General features: G+C 32.3%; 1 protein-coding gene across 2 annotated transcripts; it reads right to left on the reverse strand.

Moving 5' to 3' along the window:
• Positions 1-582: 582 nt before the first annotated feature.
• Positions 583-27,326, reverse strand: LOC147079347 (N-acetylgalactosamine kinase-like). 2 transcript variants are annotated; one of them, XM_085940272.1, is made up of 9 exons: positions 26,922-27,326; positions 26,592-26,762; positions 22,315-22,547; positions 18,335-18,489; positions 15,410-15,518; positions 13,584-13,744; positions 9,865-10,042; positions 6,581-6,782; positions 583-5,887 (listed from the first exon to the last, which is right to left on the reverse strand). In XM_085940272.1, the coding sequence occupies exons 2-9, from the start codon at positions 26,708-26,710 to the stop codon at positions 5,689-5,691; spliced, it is 1,356 nt and encodes a 451-aa protein (XP_085796398.1). In that variant the 5' UTR covers positions 26,711-26,762; positions 26,922-27,326; the 3' UTR covers positions 583-5,688. The 2 variants fall into 2 exon arrangements, with proteins under 2 accessions (XP_085796398.1, XP_085796394.1); XM_085940268.1 differs by having other exon boundaries at positions 27,064-27,320.
• Between the last annotated feature and the right edge of the window lie 232 nt (positions 27,327-27,558).

Raw genomic sequence — 27,558 nt, forward strand, 5'->3', positions numbered from 1 at the left:
ACGATTATTGTAAAATAAGAACAATAATAATATAACTTTCTTAATGTGTAAGTCGGCTCTCACACCTAAACTCGTCTGGTCTGCAACGTGTCGAATACGTTGATGCGACATCATCGTTATTCACAAAACACATTTTGCCAAATGGAACTCCACACATTGGTGGAATGCGACTTTTGAGTTTGAAAAAAACATCTTTTGCTGCTAGCAACAAATCGCATGCGTCTCGGGCTGCGAGTCAAAGCCGCACGTACACATACTGCACACGCACACACTACGAATTGGTCATTCCTATACCGACTCGCGGGTCACCGCATCCCATACATACCCACGTTACGAGAGGTTACGCGCAACTGTCACTAGATGCCTATGTGCACGGTCTTCATATGCAACATCTGAGCGACTTTCCTAGAAAGTTTGATTTATGGCTGTGCGGCAGATAAAGCGAGTTTAGATATGAGAGCCAGCTAATATTGGTTATAAATTCGCATTCAACAATTCATTTGAGTAAAAAAAATTAATAGTATGTAGGTAATAAATAAACAAATTCTTCAAAAACATCACTTTTTATTTTTTTTTTAAATACAATGGCACTTTATAAATATGTAGGTAAATATAATATAATATATATAATATAAATATGAGTAGGTAAATATAATAGTTTTTTTCTTCTATAAACTAGCGATACTGGCAATCATAGATTATTCTAAATATATATTGGAATGTAACAAATAATAATGTTTAAATCACAATATCCAGAATAATTAGTTTTGAAAACCTTACACCTGACTAAAATGTAATTTTGGGTAGACATAATAATATATAATATCGTCACCGTTCAGGCAAAAGTCACCAACCCTAAAAACATAGTTTTGAGATATCGCAATTTGAAAGTTTGAAAATGCAGGAAAAATCAGATTTTAATGTTTTTAAGGTTTTATCTACATTAAATTATTTTCTCATGTCTTCTTAATAATTTCTTTAAGGTACTTTTACTTTTTGATGCTAATTAAAACATCTGGAAGGTTTTAAAGGAGGCAAGGTAGCTCAAATTATGGTTTGGTGACTTTTGCTTGTTAATAATCTGAACAATGTTAGCCAAAAGAAGCATCAGTAAAACTCACCATCCATAGTATAGTGACTTTTGCTTGTATATTTATAACGAAGGATTTTTTTTTTAAAGAGTCAATAATGTCTATTCACCTATAATGACTTTTGCTTGTTAAGATTTTATCGAAAGTCATTTAGTGAAAAACAAATAATTCGGATTTAAGCAAAATTTTACTAACTAATGTACCGAGGTGAGTTTTGCATCTTAAAGAACATAATTTTACGCTTCGGGTGACATACTCAACTCAAAACTGCCATTTTCAGGGTTGGTGACTTTTGCCTGAACGGTGACGATATGATAAATGCCGATACAGTGTCAATGAAAGGTTTCATTATTTTTTTATTATATTTTAATATTAATAAAATAAATCGAGTTTGCAAGTAATGAATACAAACCGATCAATTAATTACACAGCAATTACTTTAAATCTCTGCCCATCTGTTTTGCAAATTAAAAATAAAGATATCTAATGATGCCAATCGAACTATATCATGTATCAAATCATCAAGTAACATTTCCAAAAAATTTATGAAAAAACTAGTAAAACTTTCAACTCAAATAAGGGAAATATAAGTCGCCAAAAATATTGATACGTTATCCATTAAATACTCTTCCACTGATTGCATACCAGTAGCGCATGGTAGCTTTTGCTTGTAGGGATGCTGTTACCTAATATTAACCAGTTCTATGGCTTCAGTGAGTTATCTCCAATGACATTAATATGGACGAATCATCTGGGAATAAAAATGACACTCACTTTTTTGTCGGGTCTGCCGAATGGCATAATCTGTTCTAACGCCACTGCAATAAAGGTGATACTTCTATAAACTCCCGATGCTTTAAGTCGGGTCTGCCGAACGGTTCGGTTCGAACGAGTTCGCTCGAATGCACATTGGCACTAGAAACACTATTCTAACGCCACTACAATAAAGGTGATATTGCTATAAATTCCCGATGCGTGATATCACTGATATCGCATAATGGAAATTGCGTGACGTCTACCTATACATGCGAATGCGCAAATTTACTTGCTAGCTACTGTATTGAGTGCGTCGTCCATTAAAAATGTCATTGGTTATCTCACTCTATGAGGCCGTGATCGACGGCCGCATGTACAAATTTCACGAGTTATCTCGTCTGATTTTAACCTCAAATTACTAGTCACTGTCATTTGATTTGCATAATCTAAAAAATTAAACACACAGTATCTGTCTGAATAATTATGAAATACTAAGTCACAAATTATCGGTATTACAGCAATTGTAGTAAGAGCTTCGCTCTACATTCAACGTCTGTCGTTAAAAATCTGCGGCCTGTGAGATACTGCCATAGTAATATTGTGAGGCATAGAAAAGGTTAATAATATAGAATCTTTAGAAGAAATAAAATTAAGTAGAATTATTTACCATTCGATTGTCATTAGATAATACTTTATCGATTATTTCTGGGGATGCTCCGCATCTACAGCATCTATGGACCGCACACTACTATTACATACATATTTAAAAAAAAAAAAAAAGGCTGCACTTTAAAGAGAAGTATCTTTATTTAGCAAAAAAATTGCTTGTTCTATAAATGCATAATACTGTCCTTTTTTTCTTCCGATATATTTTATATGTAATATTATAATAGCTCTTTGGTTTAACAAATTAATTATGAAAAAATATTTAAATTACCCGGTTGAATTGATAGCGCCATAGAATTTCAATTATCTATTGAATTCCAAGGGACCAAAAAATATAAATATAGTCTTTAGGAAAATATAATTTTACATACTACAGCCTGTTCTCTCAGCTAAAATTAAGCTTATTTATAATATAAGTCCATTTTATTGGTGGTATCATGATTACATACGTAATTTAAGTTAATTACATTATGGCTGTACATTTCTTTAAATGATATGTCTTCGGTAGTTATTGTTCAAATACACGACTTGTCTTAAAGTATTGAAATGCTCAAATTCAAATAATATTCGTTTAATGACCATTACAAATAATATATAAATATATGACTTAATAATAAATAATTGTTGTAAAACACTATCATTTTGAAAATTTGTTTGCAAAAAAACTTGAGTTACCGCCTTTTGGCAAAAATATTAGAAACAGATAATATTATGTAAATAGTGACTATACAATAATATGTAAAAATACAATTTTTTTAAATGTACATAAATAATATTAATAATACCAAAAATTCTCATGTACAAAATGATCAAAATAAAATGTAAAGAAAACCTAACAATATTAACAATAATAAATTATTACTTTTATATTGTTGTAATGTTAATAGATGTTGTATACAACAAACAATATTTAATTTAAAAGGTATTACACACCTGCAGGTCTATTCTTAATGGTTATCACTTTAGCATGTTTCCGTTATTTTCATTCTTCCAAATTAGCACGGAAGGTACTCTTTACACTAAACGGTTAGCGGTGGCCATCTCTAATTCATAATACGGCGAAAATTTAAGTTGGAAGACATGTTGGTCAAATTCGGGTATGTTCGTGCTGCCGAACCCAAGAAGATAAGACCGAACACAAGCGGATAAAGCCGAACCAGCGGCATCTAGTCGGTGATTAGCCAAACACAAGAATTTGTATTGACACATCAGACATATCAACATAACCTACAATTTTATTAGTCATGTCATTGTGATTGCAGCAAAACAGTCGTATCTTGCGTCTGAATTCTCAATATGTAAAATTGACATTCTGTCTCGTTCTCAAAGTTAACATGGCGAAAAGAGGGGCTGTTAAAAGATATCACTTTTTGACAGTTCAGACGGTTAACTTTTTTACTTAATAATAATAATAATACGTAAAGTGATATATTTATCACAATTGGCTCATGTTTGATGATAAGTGATATGTTAGAATAGGCCTACTGCGGTAATATTAGTATACCTATATTTTAGTTAGAGAGGATACAACTCTTATTGACCACTTATTAAATAATAAAAAAAACTATGATAAATATGATAAAAATATTTATTGTAAAATAAATATCAAATTATATAAAAAAATCATATTGCTTTAAAAATAATATATTTCTCTATACACATTTTAATTGGCAAGAATAATGAAGAAATGCATAAAATATCATATACTTAAATAATTCTTGTAATTACATATTAATAATATATTGTATATTCAATGGCTTTTTCATTCTCAACTTCTGTACATTCTATCAATACATTTAATTTATTGCTCGTCATCTAAGCCCTAGATGCATAGAATGCCAAGTTACGTGAAATTTAAATAGTGTCAATATAACATGCATAGACCAAAATACAATGACAGTAATGTTGCCAAACTCCTAATTGGTGATTTCGATTTTCATTATTGTAGTAATTTTTAAAATTTTGAATTACTGATAATTTTAAAATTGTCAATAATGACAAAAATATGCAAAAGTCATAATATCAAGTTGCTCATATTTAAACTTTAAAAAATTAAATGTTTGCACTATCAGTGGCTAGTAAGATAGTTTTACTGGATCAATATTTTTTTATTAATATTACAATATAATTGTCGAGTGCAGCTCCACTGGACTGTTTCAGGTAGCAGATGATAAGGCTAAGATCGCCCTGATTGTGGCCGACCTCCGCTAGGGGATGGCACGATAAATAATTTTCGCATTGTACATTTTCAAAATGGCTTCAATGTTTATGTTTTAGATGTCAGTAATAATAATATGAGATATTTTTAATACCTACTGCTAGTGTGCCGTATTTGCAAATTGAATCGATATGTACTCAATATAATTTTCTTTTTTCGGAAACTATTGTCATTCAAAACTGTTTATTTAATATCTGGTTAAAAAATGACAGATGTCAGATTTTTCAGTTTGTCAGATGGATGCAAATGTTTCTAATCTAATGCGCAATTAATAATTTGTTGACTATATTTTTCCCATTTATTAAGTAACCACTCCATGTATCGGGCTTTAAAATGATAAATACTGTCTCTTTACTTTGTGTACATACCGATTTAAATATCTATATCTGTGTAAGTATATAAATGTAAACATGCAATACTAAATATAACAAAAGTTAATTTAAAAACAAATATTGTGTGTAAATGGGTGTTTCTAGCTATTAAAATAGTGGATTTTTTTTATATATGAGATCTACTTTTTACAATGGATTGGCAATTACACGGAAACATCTTATAACTCATATTAAATGCAGAAACAAATGTCTGTCATTTTTTACAGAGAGAAGTTACATACATTTTTAATCAATTATATGTGGTTTCAGATTTACTATTCATTATAACTTGGATAGTACCTACTACATAAACATAGTTGAAATCTAGTTGAGCTAGAAGATTGACAATTCCATTTATGAAATACGGTACCATGGGTTCGGATTTAGTTTGATGGAAAAGTCATGGACTCTCAACATGTAAATTATTTTATACCTTTTGTCAATTAACTGACTTTTTCAGCACTTAACTTTTACTATAGGAATTACGCAAGTTAAGTTAAATTGCCAAATTGGATTAAAATCTAGATAACTCGGAATTAACATTATGTGAAATGGTGTCCACTTATCCAATAGGCAATTTATGTTTTTAAGCTATTCTTGTTTTACTTGTGCGTGAAACGTAAACGGCGGCTCCTTTGCTAGGCACTGCTGTGAATATGGGACTTATTGGCTTGCCATCTGCAGAGGTATATGAAGGCCTCTTTGAATAGTAGCATTGTGTTAGCATGTCTTTTAACTCCTCGACTTTCGCATGAGGACATAAAGCCACAACACAACCACCCCATCTGTAATAATTAAATTAAAATAAATAAATAAACAGTTAGATTCTTCCTCTTTTGATGCCGTCTAGTATTGAAGGTTGACAACCAAACTGTAAAGAGACTGCATAGCTAAGAGAATTGTGTATGCCTGTGCTGCCGTATAATTTTCCCTGCATCATGACAACACAACAGATTAATAAATAAAATTCTGATAGGCTATATCCCAATAAACTACATTTTGATGCAGAGTTTTGAATGTATGAGTGTCCTACGAAAATGAACCACACATTATAGACGTTGAATAGTGTGTGTTGCAACCTTCAAATACACCAATATTGAATGAGCGTCATTGCATAAACTGAGAGCAGTTTTCAGAATGAAGGACAAGCTTAGAATTACGTATTCTTGGCACATGTTTAAGTTTATCCCATATTCTTCCACACCCATTAGGTATTTCAGTTCCCATTATTTCTGAGTTCTCTGTATGACACAGACATTAATATTGAAACTAATATTATTTAACATGTGTTTCAGTTTATCCTATATTTCTCTATACTTAAGAAAAATATTATTATAGCCACATCCAAAAGGAAGCCCACTTCCCTTATTTTTGGGACAATGTAATGGTAGTTGTTTATATTTGCTCATGGAATAATATTAGAAATATGTTTTACAAAGATGAAATTAAACGAAAGAAGTAATCAGTTATAAACTTACCCTGCTCCAGTGACTCTGGCACCGGCTCCGAACAGCTGGCACAGCTTCACAAGAATGTCCACTTCAGCATGTGAGCAATTATAGTCAGTCTTCAAACTCTCGTGACTGTTGTTCATCAGAGTGCTCAAGGCGACAAATTTATCAGCATCATTGGTATTTTTATCTTCACATATCCTGATGAATTCTTCTAATCTAATAGCCTCTATAATACAAATATAAATAATATTTGTAACAGTTACATAAATGAGAAACATTTAAGGCCATTTAATTTACGCATGAAAAGGCTTATAAACTGGTCGAGATTGACAGGAATGCATGGATGTGAGAGACAATAGATGGCTGAAATTTGGCAGAAATGTAACCCTCCATCTACTTTTTGACCTAAAGGCCTTCTATGCGGCGGTTCATTATTTTAGAATATATTAGATGTTCAATAAATCTGGTCTGGCTTGACTTATAATCAATGTTCCCTGTAAGGTGTACACGTGTGTGTACGCACACCTACCAAAATGTCTCCACACACATGTTTTCATCCCCCGCACAGTCCTCACACAAAAATTTAAGTTTAAATAAAAGAAAGTTTCCTTTACCAAATTTTAGTTTTGCTCGAATGCACAATTATTCTTAGACTCATTTCTCGGAAGGCGGAGGTCAAGTGCGACTAACGCGAGCACGCAAGTGAAATTTTACGTCGAGCGGGATCACTATATCCATCCCATTCTTTCGCGTGCCAAAGTATATGAGAAGAAGATACGCGTGTTTATAAATGACCACCTATGTGCCAGGTCCTCTACATTTCTTAGTCTTTGATATGTTTCAACTTGTCATCACAGTTCTTACAATATTTCTTTAACGGTAAAAGTGTTCATACCAAAAAGCTTGCAAAAAATTGTATGTGTGTTTGCGGGGGGGGGGGTGTAAATTTACCGCACCGGGTGACGGCCCATCACCGGACGGCACACCATTTCATGACATGCTCATATTTTTGAACTATTGAGAATAAACTTTACAATATATAGTTATAGCTCAATTACTAAGCAATATAGTGAAATAATTTGTAGCCATGATACGTATACAGTCGAACTTGGTTGTTACGAGTAGGATGGGACCGACTGAATTTGCTCGTTATAAGCGTTACTCGTTATTTCAGAGAATATGTATTTTTAAGTGATCGGTCACATAACACAAAAAGTCGAAAATAAAAAATCTGAAAACCATCGTAAAAATCCCCGAAATAAGCATGGAATTCATAAACTACAAAATAAGTTGTTTATTGTAATGAACGCTGGTAGGTACCTACCAGTGGCGAAGACTCCATACTAGGCGATTATTTAAAGCCTACCTTCTTAACCCATAGCTTACGGGCCGCACAAAATTGTGTTTTTGCTAATTACTTTTCAAATGCAAATTAACACGTTAATTACAAAATTAATTAAAAGGGCCCATAAGCATTGTGTTAAGAAAAATATTTTTTATTTTCATGTTGACGTATTTATATAATCACAAATAATAATATATTCAATATGCCCAAAGACATCTAACGTATAATTGTCATAATTTTACGATCTTTTCCCATATTTCAATAAGCACCATCTATAGCATCTCTCGAAATAGAACACACCGCGTTTCGCTTCACATATAGTATAGGATTCTTTTCGCGTGAATCGACGGATTTTTCAATATGAATTTTTTTTCTCATTATTTCAAAATGTCTGGCGTCCCGCATACAAATGTACAAGCTGTTTCGTTGGCGCTTACGTCGCGAGAAAACATTTATTCAAAATAATTAATAAGAAGATAATTTCTATGGGATTCAATCACATAAATATGTATTGATTGTTAAAAATATAAAATAATTTATCTCGTGATTTTTATTTATCAGTTAGAGTTAGTTCATTCATAGACTAAGATAATTTATTCAGACAATGTACCTAGGTACCTAAGTCTCTGTTTTAAATATAGAAGTATTTTAAAATGTCTAGTTTTACGGGTTAAATTATAAATTGTTATGGAACATAATATATATACAACAACGGATATTTTCATAGATGATAGGTAATATATTTTGAGCGTATGTTACGTTTATAAATGTTTAGGAAAATACATAAGTAATTCAAACTAATTGCTTATTTTTATGAACTAATTATAACAAACCAATTAGACTTTTGAAATTTCTTCGTTTTAGCGCACCTATTCATCAGTAGTAATATTGGGTTATCTTCTTATTTCCCGCAAATATATCTGACAAGCATGGTTACTCCCACAGCCTACCTCTTTCAAAAAGTCACCCTTCGCCACTGGTACCTACTGACTTCACAAACCTTGGATTTTTTACTTATTTCAACCATATGCGTGGATACTTTTTCAATATTGTCTTCAGTATAGGACACTTAACTAGTGTTATAAACGTAATGCGATCCCGGCAGCATCCTGTCCGGTCGGATTTTATTGCTTAGGGTCCAAATGTTTTTAAACCATCGACACATTAACAGTTTTATGAAAAAATTTTACGATATTTTAGCTCGGTATATCCGATAAGGAGCTTGTTATAAAAGTGAATAAATGTATGGAGAAAATCATAGTCTAAAATGTCTACGAATGTTTCCTCATTACATCTGAGATCTCGCTATATCCGTGATCGTAATAACCGAGTTCGACTGTATATATATCAGTGGCGAAGGGTGGAGGTAGGCTGTTAAGATCCCCCATAAATAGTGCACATTAAACTTTTTCAGACATATATATTTGTTTTCATTGAAATAAGATTACAATTTACAGAAAGTGTTGGTTAGTTTTTAAAATTCAATTAAACCCTGAGAAACTAAGCCATAATAGATAATAAGTCAAAAAATACATGTATATCTATAAAATATCCAAAATTATGCAGTTAAATCATACATAACTTTGAATATTTTATAGATAGAATATTATTTTTTATTTAATATAGTTTGGTTTAGGCAGGGCTTAATGAAATAAAAAAATTAACCAATAATATGTGTAATATGTATTCTTAATCCAACGAAAACAAATAACTATAAATGAAAAAGTGTGCACAATTTTGTCGTATCGCCCAAATTAGACCAAAACTATTATGGTTTCGTTTAGGCAGGGTTTAATTGATTTTTAAAAACTAACTAACACCATCTGTATATTGTAGTTTTAGTTCAATAAAAACAAATACATATGACTAACAAAGTTTAGTGTGCACTATTTATAGCGAATCTTAACAGCCTACCTCCACCCTTCGCCACTGATATATATATATATATAATGATATTAATTACCAGAATAGACATGTGTTGCCCTCTTTCTCGGTCCATCAGAATTTTTGTACAAGGGTAATTTTTTTACTTTCTCCAACATTTGTTGCAGATCGCATTTCAACATCTTTGCAACTGATGCGAGAGTAAGCCCTTGAATTTGCGTCTTCATTGTCAATTTTCCATGATCATGAAGTAACATCTATAAAAACATATGGAAATTTAGTTAGTTGTGCATTGATAAGAGAATTATTATTTTATCATGATTTCATTTTACAGAAAATTTTTCATGCAACGCCATTAATTATTATTAATATGAGGGGAGTTCCATAAGTTTGCGGCGATGGTGACGAATGGTGGTAAAAGTAGCAAGTATAGGTGTTCAAATTATTTTTTTATTGTTAGGTAATCCTTTTTAGGTATAATTGTGCAATTTCAAGTTGATTGTTCCATTAAATCGCTTCCAATATTCAAAAGAACAAATGAAAGTCTATGATAATTTAAAAAATGTCAAATATTTAGCTCCATCATTGCAGACTCAAGTAGAAAGCCGATACATTCACAACGACCATGTTTATTTAAACAAGGTAGAGTGCCATTAGAAGATGATGACCGTTATGGAAGGCAAAGTGATATCACTGTATATGAAATGGTACTAAAAATCGAAGATGCCTCTATGGAAAACAGTTGGCTAAAACTAATCAAAATCGCAGAAAGGTTCAATCTATCCAAAATAATAATTTCCAGAATTATACATGAAAATCTTGGGATGTCAAAAGTAATCGCAAGATGGATGCCACGAATGCTTATGCCACATCAAAAAAGTTACTGTGTGGAATGTTCGAAGCAGTTTTTAAAGCTGTCAAGCAATCAAGAGGAAATTATCAATAAAATTCTTACGGGAGATGAAATGTGGGTACATCATTATGACCCTGAGTCAAAACCGGAGTGGCATAAAAAGGGTGGTTCAGCCCCCAAGAAGTTTAAGGCCGTACCATCGGCTGGGAAGGTGATGGCAACAGTGTTTTGGGATTCACAAGGGATCTTGTTAATACATTCTAAATCAAAAGGCACCGACATCACAGGACAGTACAATGTTAATATTTTAAGCAGTAGCGGCTCGTGGATAAGATATTTGGGGGTGCTGCGGTTGATCAAAAATAAAAATAAATGTTTATTTGGATTATATTTTACTATTAACATCAAAATTCAATACAAATAATTAATCATATTAATAATGAAAATAAAGAACTTTGCATAAATTGCTTGCAGAAATAAATTTTAACAATGTTAATAAATCATTATCTATATTTCTTTCCTTGCTGTAACGCGATGCAGAAACGGAGAAATACTGAAATCGGACTGTCTGACCCGCAGTACCGATTAGGCTTCCATTTGCGAGCACCGCTGCCAGCGCCCTCCTCCGCCCACTCGAGAATATTCTATTGAAATCGGTACTGTGCAAAACCTACCGTAGTATATGATAATATTGTTGGACATTGGATGTATCGATACGCAGGCGAGCTGATGACACGCTTAATAATATTGATATTTTCATATAATATACGTAAATTGAAGTATATTATAATATTACATTTGTCTCAATTTGCTTGGGGGTGCTGCAGTACCGCAGTGCATATGGACGAGCCACCACTGATTTTAAGTCATTTAAAAAAAATCTACTAACGGCCCACATGCCCAACGTAAGTAAAAATGGAGATTTTATGGTATTTTCAAAGCATTAGCCTGAACATTCCTTAAACATTGTAGATAATCTATTTATATAATTTTGAAGCCTTATTATCCTTTATATTTATTTTAAACATTTGATGACTCCATAAAGTATTTTTATTACATAAAATAGTATTCTTTTAAACCTCTCGCTCTAATGTTTTAGAATACATTCATATTTCAGTACATCCACCTGCAGTGGTGTTAAGATTTTTTAGGTTTATTAATTTTTAAAAGTATTTATAAAACCATTAGTAAAATTTATGTTGACATTATTATAGTGAAATATTTACGATAAAAAATTATATTTATAATCTCTGTGTTCCCTAATTTGACAAGAATTAGGCATTTTATTATTCAAAAATGGGCATGATTAACACAGTTGAAGATAATTCCACAGATACTGATTATAAACTATGTCTTTGACCATTAAAATGTGATAAACATCTTACGAATAATGATTGTTTTATAATAATTATTGACCTAAGATTAAGGTAGAATTTTTTTGAAATACGCCATTTCTATTGGCATTTCCCAGTGGTTAAGCTACAACATACGGCCGTAGCCATAAATTGAGAAACGATAAATGAAGTAGGGAGTAAGATCATGTTAACGCGCGTGTTTGGACATGTACTGTTTAAAAAAAAAAATTCGGTTAGGTGTTCTTCACGTTATTAAAAATGCCTTTTATTGCAAATGTGACGTGGTTTCCAATGTTACTTGGCTATTGTAAAAAGTGATTGTCACTCGAATTACCTTAGAAACCTGTGATCTAGAATAGTGATTCCCAACCAGAATTTAATAAAACCCTAGATAGAGTTCTGCAACCTCATGTCCAGGGTTCAACAAGGATTTACAAAACTTTATGAAAAGGAACAATTTACCGCCTTGTTTATTAAGAAAATTTTATATGGTATTCAAGTGATACAATGTAGCATTTTGTAAATTTAGCTTGGTTAGATACGCGTGATGATTATTATTGGACCATTTTATTAAAAAAACCACTTAAATTAACGCAAAAGCAATAGATAATAATATATACACAATGTTTGCTGGCAACAGTGACGATCAAGAAAACCTTCTCTCTTTAGACGGAGTCTAAATCCGTGTGTGTCGTGAATATGTTGATAAGTCTAAAAACATCAATTTTCAAGGCAGCTATTTGTATGTTTGGCCTTCTGTGGTAAATCAGCAATGTTTTAAAATCCTAGTTTGTTGAGAATTTACAAACATTTTACTAAAATTTAAAAACATTCATAAACATACAACCTGGTTTACTACAGAAAGCCAAGCGTACAAACAGCTGCCCTGAGAATTTATATTTTTCGACTTATCAACATATTCACGCCATACACGGAAATATAGGAAAGTGAAGCTGAAAAGAAAGTTAGTAAAACTAATTTATCTATTAATCATTTCGCATTGCAGATTCATTTATAGCAAACTTAACACAGTTATCGCCCCCCGCATTCGTCAAACTATGGAAACATTTTAACACTTTCAGTTAATTCCATTAATTTACATAGGTATTTGCAAGTATCGCCAAAATAAACTAGAAATCGTATTGTAAAACAATATTACTCAGATGCAAATCGCAAAAAAATATTTTTTTATTTAGAATATTTAGATGTAAAATCAAAAATTCGCATGCATATAATACTAACATGTTTAAACATCTGTCAAAAATCATGGCTATGAATAATACTGTCAATGTGCCAATATATATAATATTAATTTATCTGTGACTACCAATTATTCAACCCCACTAAAATGTTGCAGGATTTCCATTGTGTTGTAATACTAAAAAGTTTATAATACTCCATCTTGTTATAGACTAACCTAAGAAATTTAACCAAAATAAAGGGTTTGGTTTTTCCCATAACAGATTAAAAGGCATTAAAAGTTGTATAATTACATTACATTACAAACTTCAAATTAAGAAAGTTTGAGACAGACAGAAGCAGGATCACGTCACTTGTTTTGCAATAATATTAGATACAATCATTAATTACCATTGCTGCCGTGCGACACTCTTGGACCCGCATATTAAAATCATTAGTGTTGGCCTTCTCTGCTTGCACCAGAGAATGACAAATCACAAATACTCCAACGTTGTCTGGGAAACGGACACTTCGAACTCCTACTGGATTGAAGGTTATGTGTGACAGAAATCCTGAAATTTTTTAAAATCACATTGAACGATGATTGAATTACCTTACTCCAGTCTTTCTCAAAATCTGGTACGCATACTCTGAGAGACTTATAAAGCTACGCTTTAAAATTTTGGATGGGAGACCAAAAAACCAAAGAGAAAATATTCTCAGAGCATAAACAAATGAAGTATAATTATTTGTCATCAAAAGTATGGTATGCTGGTAACAACTACATCTCTAAAGTGGTAGTGACATGTCGTAAATTTGTAAAATACAGTCATACTCTATTGATGTCAAATATCCATAAACAAAATGCGAGTAGGTTAAGAGCATACTGCAATCATTGTTGCCAATTTATGAAAATATCGACTGTTTAATCTGCAAACCAGCCAACTGCACTTTTGACCAAAAATGGGATTTTGATGGCAATTTGTTATAAAGCATGATTTCTATGGTCACGCAAAATTTCAAACTCCTAAACCTATGAATATTTGCGTTCACACAAAACAGCCAACTGCAGGTGCCAAATTTCAAATATTGTAAATGGAACAACTCCACTCTTTATATAAATTTTCTTTATATATATAAGGGAAGCTAAAATAGTATATTAAATCACGGCACAGCTTATTTGTAAAAAAAATAATTTTCCAAGTGTATTTTTGGAATTGTTAAATTCCGCTTGATAGTTAAATTACTGTTTTTTCTCCTTCCTGAACAATTTGCCCAAATGGAGTTAACCGATTTGCAGATTAAGTAGTCGATATGCATGATTAATTAGAAATATGCAAGATTTTCGCAAGATAAAAAATTTACGACCAATCAGCATTTTAAAACAATACGCAAGTCATAATTATTTTCACAAGACAGAAGATTGTAAAAAAATATTGTGTCAGCGCTACCAAAAATAATTACAAGATAAAAAGAACTTTTTATATACCACGTTTTTAAATTTTCTGTTGAATCATATAAACGTGACAATTCTATGTATTAATAATTTAGGACAAATAAGCCAATTGTCAACAAATCATTTTTTTGCTATTTCGCAACAAACAAACAAAGAATACTGAAATGTCATTATGATTTCCATAGTAACGCACGTATATATTAATAATTTAGTTGCTAGGACCACCCCCTTAGCAACCAATAATAGTGGATTGGATTACGGATTTCTTCCGAAATAACTTTTCATACAAAACAGAATTAACGGAAAATGAATTCAATTCTACTTAAAGATGGCATCGTGTTCTGATATATTCTAAAAGTGTCAAATGTCTAGCTAGTTGGGAAGTTAGTTAAAAATCGATTGCAAGATTTGTACTAGATAAATAACCACCGGACAAACAAGAATACGAGCTAAGAAAAACGTGGTAAAATCACATATGAATTTTGATCATCACTTAAACATTGTATGTTACATTTTATTTATTGGTAAGATATTATGTATGTACAAAAAGCCAGCATGTTGATTTTCAAGAATACTCTAGGTTTTTCTAGAAATTTGAAGCTGTATACTGTAACTGTAAACACAAGATTCAATGCAATATGCGTATTTTTCAAGTTAGACGCATGCTCAAAAATGCTAGATCTGGCAAGAAAAACGCTATTAGCAATGCTGATTACAATGCGTAGTACTTTTAAATAGCCATTATATAAAAAAAAAAATAGAATGTTTCTGTATTATGTACCTTCTTGGGCAGTAAAGGCAATGGCCTGATCCATCCCGCCACCAGCAGTACCAATGAGTCTCTCACTTTTTGCGCACAATTCGGCCATTTCTAATTTAGTTGGACGAACCTATAAAATAAACAAATGAAACTGATTAAGATCATAAAAGGGTTTCATTTTCTTCATTTCTATAAAACAATGTGAATTTATATAAGGGAATCACCTTCAGAATCATAAAATATATATGAGTAGGTATAGTAAATTTTATAGGATTAACACTATTTATATTTAAGGCAAATACCACACAATATGTGTCTGCATTTTTGTTACGTATGCGTAGGCTTAGGATTCTTAGGTATTTAATTTTTTTTTATGAGCGGCCCCACAACCAAATATCAAAAATATCTATCTGTTTCAGACAATTTTGAAACATTTAAGCCCGGTTTTAAGCCATTTTTTCGGCCATTTAAGGTGTTAGCACCTATTTTTAAATATTTTTGGATAATTACATATTTTTACATAAACACAAAATTTCAATGTTCCTGGACCAATTAAATAGTGTTTTAAATAAAAAATACTGGACTTCAAACGCTGCAGAATATGAAAGCTGTTTTGGAAAATCCATCAGATTCCTCAGATGTTTCAATTTTTTCTACTTCAGAAATAGATTCATTTACATACGCAATAATAGCATCATTCTGTAGAAGTGGAAAGAAGATTTTCCGTGTATAAAAATTTGCTAAGATCAAATCGTCATAGATTCACTTTCGAAAATTTGAAGCAAGTATTGTAATAAAGCGTTTTCTGTTTGTGAATAAATAATAAATTAAATTTGAAATATATATGATTTTTGTAATAGGTACTTATTTAAATTTTTAGCACCTATTTTTGTTTTTTTAGCACATATTTATGAAATTTTAATAACATATTTTCCAATTACATCTACATATTTTCTTCTTTCGACCATGTCCGATCCTAATAGGACAATCTGTGAAAATGGAATATGGATATTACCAGTTTAATCTAAAATTGTGTAATGTATATGATTAACTGTATACTGTGAAGCTTCTTTCGACTATGTCCGATCCTAAAAGGATCATATGGGCCTCCACAGAGTAGAGGTTTGTATTAACAGATTTTGTTTTTACGAGAAATGGATGTCAGCCACTTGCTCAACCTATTAGGTCCATACCCTGACAGACACAAATTAAAAAACAATATGTATACTTGCCAGACCCATGATTCGAACCTGGGACCCACGGCGTGATAGTCCAACGCTTAAGCCGCGCGGCCACCGTGGGTATTTATTTTAGGTACCTAATATTCATTTTTTAGCACCTAAAAATCCTAAGCCTACGTATGCGTATACACGCAATCAATTGTTAAATCTAAAAAAAATCTTAACAATAATTCTGTAAATTGCTTCATTTAATAGAGATTCGATGAAGCCTATTAAAAACACATACCTACTTAAAAAGATTACAAAATATATTACTTAGGATTTATGTCAACTGCTCTTGTTAAATATACTTAACTAGATAAGATAATACAGTAAGAATTGAAGAAAAGAGTAAATAAATACTACTTTATCGAAATTTTACTATATGCAGATCAGAATATTATGTGAGATCAAAATAAGCGTAAATTTTTAATCTAGATAGATAATAATATTTACCATGATACTTATTCAAAGAATTTATATTTAATATAGGAAATATAAAAAATCTAAATACCGTTTAATGACACTTTGCACTTAAGATAGGAAAGATTATGTTATACAAAAATAATTACAAGATAAAAAGAACTTTTTATATACCATGTTTTTAAATTTTCTGTTGAATCATATAAACTTGACAATTCTATGTATTATTAAAAACTTTTTATTGTACTTGATAGAAATACTGAATAAATATTATAGAATACAGAAATGTCATTTTGACATTTCATATTGATTTCCATAGTAACGCACGTATATATTAATAATTTAGTTGCTAGGACCCACTTAGCAACCAATAATAGTGAGTAGTAAATATTACTTTTAACAAATTTTTTTCGAAACATACAAAACAGAATTAACTGAAAATTAATTCAATTCTGCTTAAAGATGGCCAAAAGTATTAAAAGAATGCATTGTCGTCGTGTTCTGACATATTCTAAAAGTTTCAAATGTCTAGTTAGTCGGGAAGTTAGTTAAAAATTTTGGACAAACAAGAAAAAATCTGTACCGGACAAACAAGAATACGAGCTAATAAAAAGGTGCTATTAAACTTTGGCTGATTATAGACGTATTCCAAAATGTCTTTACCAACAAAAACATAGCTAGGAAGAAATGACTATCTTTAAAATTTCATATAGGTACATACACGATACTTGTAATAATAAATAGAATGAATTCAGAATATTTTTAATAAATGATTGATATCATGTCCCGAAGTGGCAGTAACGAGTCGTCTATAAATAATGTCACAGGATTTTCATTTTTTTTAACTCATTATCACACTTATACTCGAACAACATCTTCTTGTCTATGTGTTAAAACTGTGAACTAGCAAGTTCCTCCCATTTAGTCGCCAACAGCGCCTTCCGGCTTTTGCCTAAATCTTCTTGTTGGAGAGTAGTCGCAATTTTTTAAAGCTCCTATTGTTTAATTTTTTTAACCACAGCCACCTAATACATTTCCCTCAGAAAAATGTCAATTGGTTTATATTTTGTTGATTTTTTCTACAACTGCCGTAACACAAAACATCACATAATGTCAGATCTTTTCCCCTCCCCCCCTTAGGGTGTGATGTCATATATGGATGATCTCTAAACAAAAAGATAATTAACAAGTAGCACTTATTTTAACCTGTTTAATCCAATACTCCAAAGAGGAAAAACTTTAGTTTTTTATAGTCGAGGTGAAGTATCACATATTGTGAATAATGAAAAAAAAAGTTCCTTACATTATTGTTATGGGCGATGGCAAGGGCAGCAGCGCAGACGAGGGCACTGGAGCTGGACAAACCAGCCGCTAAGGGGATGGTGCCCAAAACACATGCATTCACACCTTTTATTGCGTGCATATCGGGTGTGACTTCATTCAATACTGCAGTAGCAACTGTGGAATGAGAAATATTTTTCATAATAGAAAGAGTGGATTACTTCTTTCAACAGTCGATATATCTAGCATAATAAAAAAAAAACCTTGTGTACTTATGTACGTGCGTTAGAAGTTATACTTCTTTGGCGTAACAAAACAAAAACAAAACTGGTGATAAACTAGATTCTTTGATTACATACTCAAGAAAAAGGACCGCTTATTGGAACGCTGTTGGTTTATTTCTATTCACTTTAACTTATATTACTAAATTATACAACGTTTAATCGTTTGTTTACGTAAGGAATTGCAATTGGCTGACAATAATAAATTCGCTGCCGAGGCAACGGAACAATTCTAAACCATAATATTATACTGTATAACCGTCACGATTGCAGTATCATACTGTGGCGTAAAGGTAGTGTGTTCGGCTGATAACCGAACAAGCCGTGGTTCGAATCCAATCGAGTACGTTTATTTTTGTGTGAAAAAATAAATTATATGTTACATGTCACACGCCAAAAATACACTCTTTTATTTTGATTTTCCAAACGCGCCTAAAGAAGTATAACTTCAAAAAATTTTAATGTAAAAAGAATATTTCTTTGAATTTTTCAATACCTCCCCCTACTGACATTTTCCCGATATTTACATTGGTTTTGAGTCCCTTCAAAAATGTTGACACCATTCAAATGTACAATAATATCTACAACAATCTATTTTTTAATGAGCAAATAAAGATGTAAACCTTTTTATATAAATTATGATAGTAAATTATTGACCATGCCTGCTAAATATTATGTATTTCAGTGTGGAAAAATATGTTATTATGTACAGTCGAACTTGGTTATTACGATCACGGAAATAGCGAGATTCCGGATGTAATGAGGAAACATTCGTGACATTTTAGTTTATAATTTTCTCCATATATTTATTCACTTTTATAACGAGCTATTTCTCAGGTATACTGAGCAAAACAACAATATTTTCGAACTTAAGCAATAAAATCCGGAGTTAACTAGACCGATGCCGCCGGGATTGGATTACGTTTATGACACTAGTGAAGTGTCTAAGCACCTAATTGGTGTTTTTGCCGACAACATTGAAAAAGTATCCACGCATATGGTTAAAAATGCATGTAATAAATCGAAGCTTCGTGAAGTCAGTAAGTACCTACCAGCGCCGGCGGCTCAGCACTTCATTATGATAAACAACTTCTTTTGTAGTTTATGAATGCCATGCTTGTTTCGGGGATTTTTACGATGGTTTTCAGATTTGTTATGTTCTATGCTTAAATAGAACATGGCGTGAAAAATGTTATATAACGAGTAATGCTTATAACGAGGCAAAAGTGTTAATATATATTATATGTATACAAATGTTAAATAAATAAAAAGTAAGTAGTTTTCAAACCAGTTTTTTGACAACATTGAAAAAGTATCCATGCACATGGTTGAAATTGCATGTAATAAATCCAGCTTTGTGAAGTCAGTCGGTGCCTACCATCGCTGGTGGATCAGCACTTCATTACAATAAACAAGTTCTTTTGTAGTTTGTGAATGCCATGCTGGTTTTGGGGATTTTTACCATGGTTTTAAGATTTTTTATGCTCTATGCTTAAAGAGAAAGTGGCGCGAAAAATGTTATATAATGATATAACGAGTAATGCTTATAACGAGAAAATTCAGTCGGTCCCATCTTCCGTGTAATAATCAAGTTCGACTGTAATTGAATATAATTTTATTTAATTACTTATTTTTTTTTATTGTGTCAACTTTACTGTCAATTTATGGAGGAAATGCATTGTATTATTAATTTAAATAAATTACAAATTTTATCGTACTGGACCAGTTTCGTTCGCCTCTGCGGGACATTTAAAAATTTTATTGTGATCACTAGTTTTAACACTTCAAAGGGACATTGTCAACTGGTATAGATATAATATAATAATACAGATATGTTTATACTATTTTTAAAGGCAAAAATATTTTTTGAAGATAATATGAAAAGCAATTACTTACATAAAATTCTATGAAATTATCTGAAAAATAAATCAATTATAATTACCCAGCTTTTTAGAGATTATTATATTATCATTATTATAACTGAGGCATCGAACCGCGACTGAACCGAAAACCGGAAAAACCGTAATTTTTGTCAGAACGAAAACCAGAACTGACCGGGAAAAAAAATATCGGCTTTTTTGGTTCGGTACATGTTTAAACATACTACCCAGTTATGCTGCACTGCGACATAACAATTGCACTGCTAGTCGACGGTAGTCATTGAAGGAAACGCCAATTCGACAAACATAATACATATCATCACTGTACAGGCCAATTGGTGTAACTCACAATTATCAAATTGTTCAGGAAGTGAAAAATGCTGTGGGCATTGGATTTACTTATTATTTTACAAGTTACAAATGGCTTAAAAAATAGTTGGGATTAGTTTTGGGATTTATGATACTTGGCCAATTCGTGTAAGAGTATGCAATAAGTCCATTGCCATCAAAATGTCACTTTGGTGAAAAGTGAGGGTTACGCCAATTGACCTGTACAGTGACGACTGCTGTTGATTTTTATTTGAAATATGTATGTGAAAGTCAAGGCGCAAAGAAATCATTTACGATCTTGTGACTCATTTCAATATAATTCTCATAATTTATAATGCGGTTGGCATTTATAAGCATAACCATTGGTTTCGGAGCGTGGCGCCGGGCTATCATACAAGTACCATAAATGATCTAAATTATGGTGGTAAATAACTTTTTAATACAAATAAAAACATTTAAAAATTAATCACTCGGAGCTGAACCGATCCAATATAGGTTTCTTTACTTGAACCGGAACGAAAACCGAAATGAAAAAAACAACGGTTTGAAGCCCTGATTGTAACTTGATTTAACTGCATAAATATTTCAATAATGAATAGCTATAAAGAATTCAATAAATCATCACGAATTGTAAAGCAAAAGAAAGCATAATAGCGCCTGTACACATGCATGGAATTACTGTTGGCAATAGTGCTTATTTTAAACTATCATGACAATAACTTTTCACACGTAAAAGTGCTGACTGTCTCTCCAATCTCATTTGTCAAGAGTGAGCGAGACGCGATGTTGTCATTTTATACTGCTATTTGACAGGACATATTGAAAATCGGTTAACCTTAAATGAGTAGTTCGTTTTTTCACCGGCAGGTTCGCCGTTATCGTTCTACTGCGCAGGCGCAGATCTTACTTGAGCCTGATAAATCAGCACAATTCGGAAGCTTCCAAACTTGTTTGATTCATGCACGCAATCATGCCAACTGTAGGATAATACATATTTCCCCATACATTTTCTTACTGTGCACAGTAAATCTATGCACGTGTAAACGGGTTATTATATGTAAGAGATATTGAAAGTAAATCCATTCAAATTGGGTGTAGCGAATACAATATAAATACAATATGAGTATAATATAATCTATAATGAGTGGGTTTTATGTTATCTTTTTTTCGCTTTTATCTTTAGTTAATATTTTTAAATGAGCTCAAATGCTTAACATAAGCAAAAAAACAGCATTTTATTCCTACATAGATAAGGTTCTCAATTTGATTTATAATTAATGATAGGGAAATCTAACATTCATTGTCAATTATCATTATTTGACTATATTTACAATAAGCCGAAGCAATCTTTAATATATATTTAGAATTACCACTAATCGTTATGCTCACCCATCAGCCGTGTCATACGGGTTAGTGGTCGTGTTTTTTACAGAGCAATAAAATAACAGAAGACACGAAAATTGTTTGAAATGCCATAAAATCATAATAAACATAATAAAAAATGTTTTTACCGTTTTCAGGGTTGCATCCTTCATTTTCAAATGAATGACAATTTTCTGGAGAATCTGACGTAATGACATTAAGAATTTCAGCACGAGTCTTTTCACCGGCAACACTGTCGAATGCCTTCTTGGGTTCGATACGAGCTCGAGCCTGAGCATTGCCACATGCTACAGCCCCCCCGATGGCCCCACAATGCATGTATTCATGCCATGCTACTGGAGTATCTATGTTTTGATTTCGTCTGGAAACAATATATCATAAATTATTAGTAAAAATTGTAATTTACGTAATATTTATCAATATTAGAAATTCTTGGATTGGAAAAATTCGACAGCATTATTCAAGAAAATATATTCAAAAATAGGCTAATTGGCATGGCATCATGTGAGGTACAATACAAAATAATATTGATAGACAATTAAAATCGGCTTAAAACTTTTTAGCTGTCTTGCTGTTACATATCTTTAAATTAATGGCGAATGAAAAAGCTGAGAAATTAACAAAAATATTTGAATATTTTTTGTGACAAAACTCAAAGGAAAATATCATTTTGATTAAGCAAGTAGTTTCGATATAATTATCAAAATATTCAATAAATTGTTACAATATAAAACACCACTAAGCAAAAGTTAAATGTTTTTGAAGAAGAATATAATATTCATGTCCCACACAAGGGGGAGGGGGGCTGACAGGGCTCTACCCAGGGGGTCCCAGGGTGGTGAAAATAAAAATGAAGCAATTTCACCAGTAGAAATTATATTTTATAATTATTTTTAGTGTTTCCTGACTTATAAAAATGACAATTTAGCCAACATGGCGAAGGGTTGCATGTTACTTGGCTTTCACAAAAAGGGGTTGCGAACAGTGCTTCACAATAATATGATGCCGAGAGCTGACAATTCAAGTGGATTTATTTAAAAATACATAGAATACCCTTTATTTTACACTGACTCCTTGAGTTTCACAGAATACCATTTGTGGAAAACTACTGTGGACCATTACACTACCCTTAACCTTAGTGATAGGTTGGGGGGCCCTCAAAACATCATGGCGTAGGGAACGCTTCAGGATTTAGAGGCCATGCGCCCCATACTCGGTGGCCTCGCGTGTATTCTACAATCGGGCCTCAGATTTGCTTGGACTGGTCCTGCATATGGCCACTCATAAAAAATTGAAATAAATACAGTGACAATTCACTGATAGGTAGAGTATACGTTTTATAACTTTGCACTTTTTACGACACTGATACGCCTCTTTACTGATTACCTCGCATAAAATTAGATTAATGTCATGTCGTGAACGCTTTGAATTTATAATTTGTTATGTTCATTATATGTAAAATAAATAAATTTGATTTGATTTGATCAAATGATATTCAATTGTATTAATAAATATCTAGTAATAAATAAATAAATAGATAATACTAGCTGAAATACCCGGCTTCGCACAGGGTCGCTTCGTGGTTATATTTATCTTAGATATTTGAAAAATAATAAGAGGTAATTATTTTTTTAATATTAAAATATCTGTGTAATACAATATGGCAATATGAAAATAATTCTAATAGGAGTAAAGGTCAAACATAAGAACACTAAATTAAAATCGAATCCAAAATATGAAAATGTTATTAATGTTATTAATATGTAGTAAAAAAAAAATCAAAATTGGATGGAACAAACAAACAACAAACTTTGTATTTTATATAATAATAATTTAGAAACCTTCGAAGGTGTGCGCACAACAACTGACAAAAGTTTCATCGCAATCGGATGAATGGTATAGGAACGCATACGAATAATAGAAGAAGATGATTTTCTAAATCAGAAATCTTCGTGGGCATGCGCATGACAACTCACCAAAGTTTCATTGCAATCGGATTAATGGTATAGGAACGCATACGAATAGAAGAAGAAGAAGATGGTTGTACTAATTCAAAAACCTTTGCGGGCGTGCGCACAACAACTGGTCAAAATTTCATCACAATCGGATGAATGGCATAAGAACGCATACAAATAGAAGAAGAAAAAGATGATTGTACTAATTCAGAAACCTTTGCGGGCAAGGGCACAACACTTGATCAAAATGTCATTGCAATCGGATGAATGGTATAGGAACGCATAAGAATAGAAGTAGAAGATGATCTTCTAATTCAGAAAAATTGTTGGCATGCGCACGACAACTCACCAAAGTTTCATTGCAATCGGATGAATGGTGTAGGTACGCATTCGAATAGAAGAAGAAGATGATGGTTTTACTAATTCAGAAACCTTTGCAGGCGTGCGCACGACAACTCACCAAAGTTTCATTGCAATCGGATGAATGGTATAGGAACGCATACGAATAGAAGAAGATGGTTGTACTAATTCAGAAACCTTCGCGGGCTTGCGCACAACAACTGGTCAAATTTTCATCGCAATTGGATGAATGGTATAGGAACGCATACGAATAGAAGAAGATAGAATGAAGAAGAAGAAGAAGAGATGATTTTTCTAATTCAGAAACCTTCATGGATGTGCATACAACCACTTACCAAAATTTCATTGCAATCGGATGAATGGTATAGGAACCAAGGAAGAAGAAGAAGATACTTGTACTAATTCAAAAACCATTGCGGGTGTTACCACAATAACTGACGAAGGTTTCATCGCAATCGGATGAATGGTATAGGGACCATACGAATAAAAGAAGATAGAATGAAGAAGAAGAAGAAGAAGATGGTTGTACTAATTCAGAAACCTTCGCGGGTGTTGGCACAATTATTGGCGAAAATTTTATTGCAATCGGATGAATGGAATAGGAACGCATACGAATAGAAGAATATAGAATAGAAGAAAAAGAAGAAGAAGAAGATGGTTGTACTAATTCAAAAACCATTGCGGGTGTTACCACAACAACTGACGAAGGTTTTATTGCAATCGGATGAATGGTATAGGGACCATACGAATAAAAGAAGATAAAATGAAGAAGAAGAAGAAGAAGAAGAAGATGGTTGTACTATTTCAGAAACCTTTGCGGGTGTTAACACAACAACTGACGAAGGTTTCATTGCAATCGGATGAAGGGTATAGGAACCATACGAATAAAAGAAGATAGAATGAAGAGAAGAAAAAGATGATGATTTTTCTAATTCAGAAACCTTCATGGATGTGCATACAACCACTTACCAAAATTTCATTGCAATCGGATGAATGGTATAGGAACCAAGGAAGAAGAAGAAGATACTTGTACTAATTCAAAAACCATTGCGGGTGTTACCACAATAACTGACGAAGGTTTCATCGCAATCGGATGAATGATATAGGGACCATACGAATAAAAGAAGATAGAATGAAGAAGAAGAAGAAGATGGTTGTACTAATTCAGAAACCTTTGCGGGTGTTGGCACAATTATTGACGAAAATTTTATTGCAATCGGATGAACGGTATAGGAACCATACGAATAAAAGAAGATAGAATGAAGAAGGAGAAGATGATGATTTTTCTAATTTAGAAACCTTCATGGCTGTGCATACAACCACTTACCAAAATTTCATTGCAATCGGATGAATGGTATAGGAACGCATACGGGACAGACACACAGACAGACAGACATACAGACATTCATTTTTATATATTAGTATAGCCTATACTCTTCCTGCAAGTGCAAGCAATAAGTTTATAAAGTTTTATCGCAATCGGATGAACGGTATGGCTGCGCATTAAATACGAACAAACAAACAAATATTAATTTTTATATATTAGATATGTAAACCAAATATTTTTAGAATAATATTACATCATTTTTATCCTAGCGCCGGAGTGCAAAGTTGTGAAGCATATACTCCAATGTCAACTAATGTGAAAATTGAAGGGTCAAGAATAACAGAAAAAATTTTAACAATCACGGTTAACATGGTCACAAAAATCCAGATACACTGCTAAGACCAGTCCTCACTTTAGGATCATAATGTTGGGTCATCAGCAGCAATTCTGAAAGGGGTCGTATGATTTTCGAATGAAAGATTCTGAGAGCGAAGAATGAAGATGGAGTATGGTGCATACGCCGCAACCACAGTCTACAAAGAATTCGCGCAACCTAACTTAATCCAAATCATTAAAATTTATCGACTAAAATCAGCAGACGAGTGCTGGGAGACCTAAATTGTCATGGTTAGATGGCGTGGATTAGGATGCACGAGCGATTAGAATCCCGTATTGGAGGAGTATTGACAACTTGATGAGTCCAGGGACTACCCAGGGCTCTTGCACGACAAATGATAATGATGATAGTGTTCGTTATACTTACGAAAAAGTTATAATGTCGCCCGACTGGTCAGGAAACTTCAGAGAATCCATATTACTGACGTTTAACAAGGAGTTATTGGAATCACCAACAGCCAAGGTAATATTGTTTGGTATAGCCATAGGCAATACCCCATAGCCATTGTAGTCGAGATGTTCTCCGATTATGTTAACTCTGAAACACAAGCCATTCTAATTAATAGCAGTGACAAAAACGGTTAAATAATTTAAAATATAGCCATGTATTCATCAGTCCTATTTTTTAATCAAGCTATAAGAGTGATGACGTTTACACGAACGATAGATTTGTTTGGTATAACCAACAAAATATTACCTATTTTAGATTCAGGATGACAGAATGATTGTTTTATGACTGAAACTTCGGATGTGCATTGCCTTTACGTACACCCACCCACCCCACACGCTAATTTAAACGTAATATATTAATTTTATAAGACAAGTATATGACTAACTACCTTCCTGGAACTTTGACGAAAAAGTCAACTTGGTTATGAAACTTATTTTCATAATATTCACGAATATGTTCAGCATTATCCAAATAGGTATCATCCAAAGTAGGAACTATGATACCGGCTTCAAGACATTTAAAATCGTCCATATTTATGAAAGTTCCGCTCTCGACTGACCTAACTAAGAATTGATTATATTTTATAATATTATTGTTATCTATGTTATTGATAAAAACGTCAACGCGGCACTCAAAACCAATGTTGACAATGTTGACATATGAAACTTTAATAGGCCAAGTCAAAATTTAAAATATCATTATTTTGGAAAATGCAACATAATATCCTATTGAGACAAGTGATAGAACCAGTCATGAGAAAAAATATTTGTGCATTTTTTTGTTCAATGAATATTATTAAGATCACAAAAAAATTAAATATTTTTTTACTTAAAAATCCACTACGTGCACGTGAGTGCATCTCAAGCAGTGATGCCAACCGTAC

This window comes from Rhyacophila brunnea, unplaced genomic scaffold (genome assembly GCF_057557595.1).
Source record: "Rhyacophila brunnea isolate RB1 unplaced genomic scaffold, BYU_Rbru_1.0 scaffold_1, whole genome shotgun sequence".
NCBI lineage: Eukaryota > Metazoa > Arthropoda > Insecta > Trichoptera > Rhyacophilidae > Rhyacophila > Rhyacophila brunnea.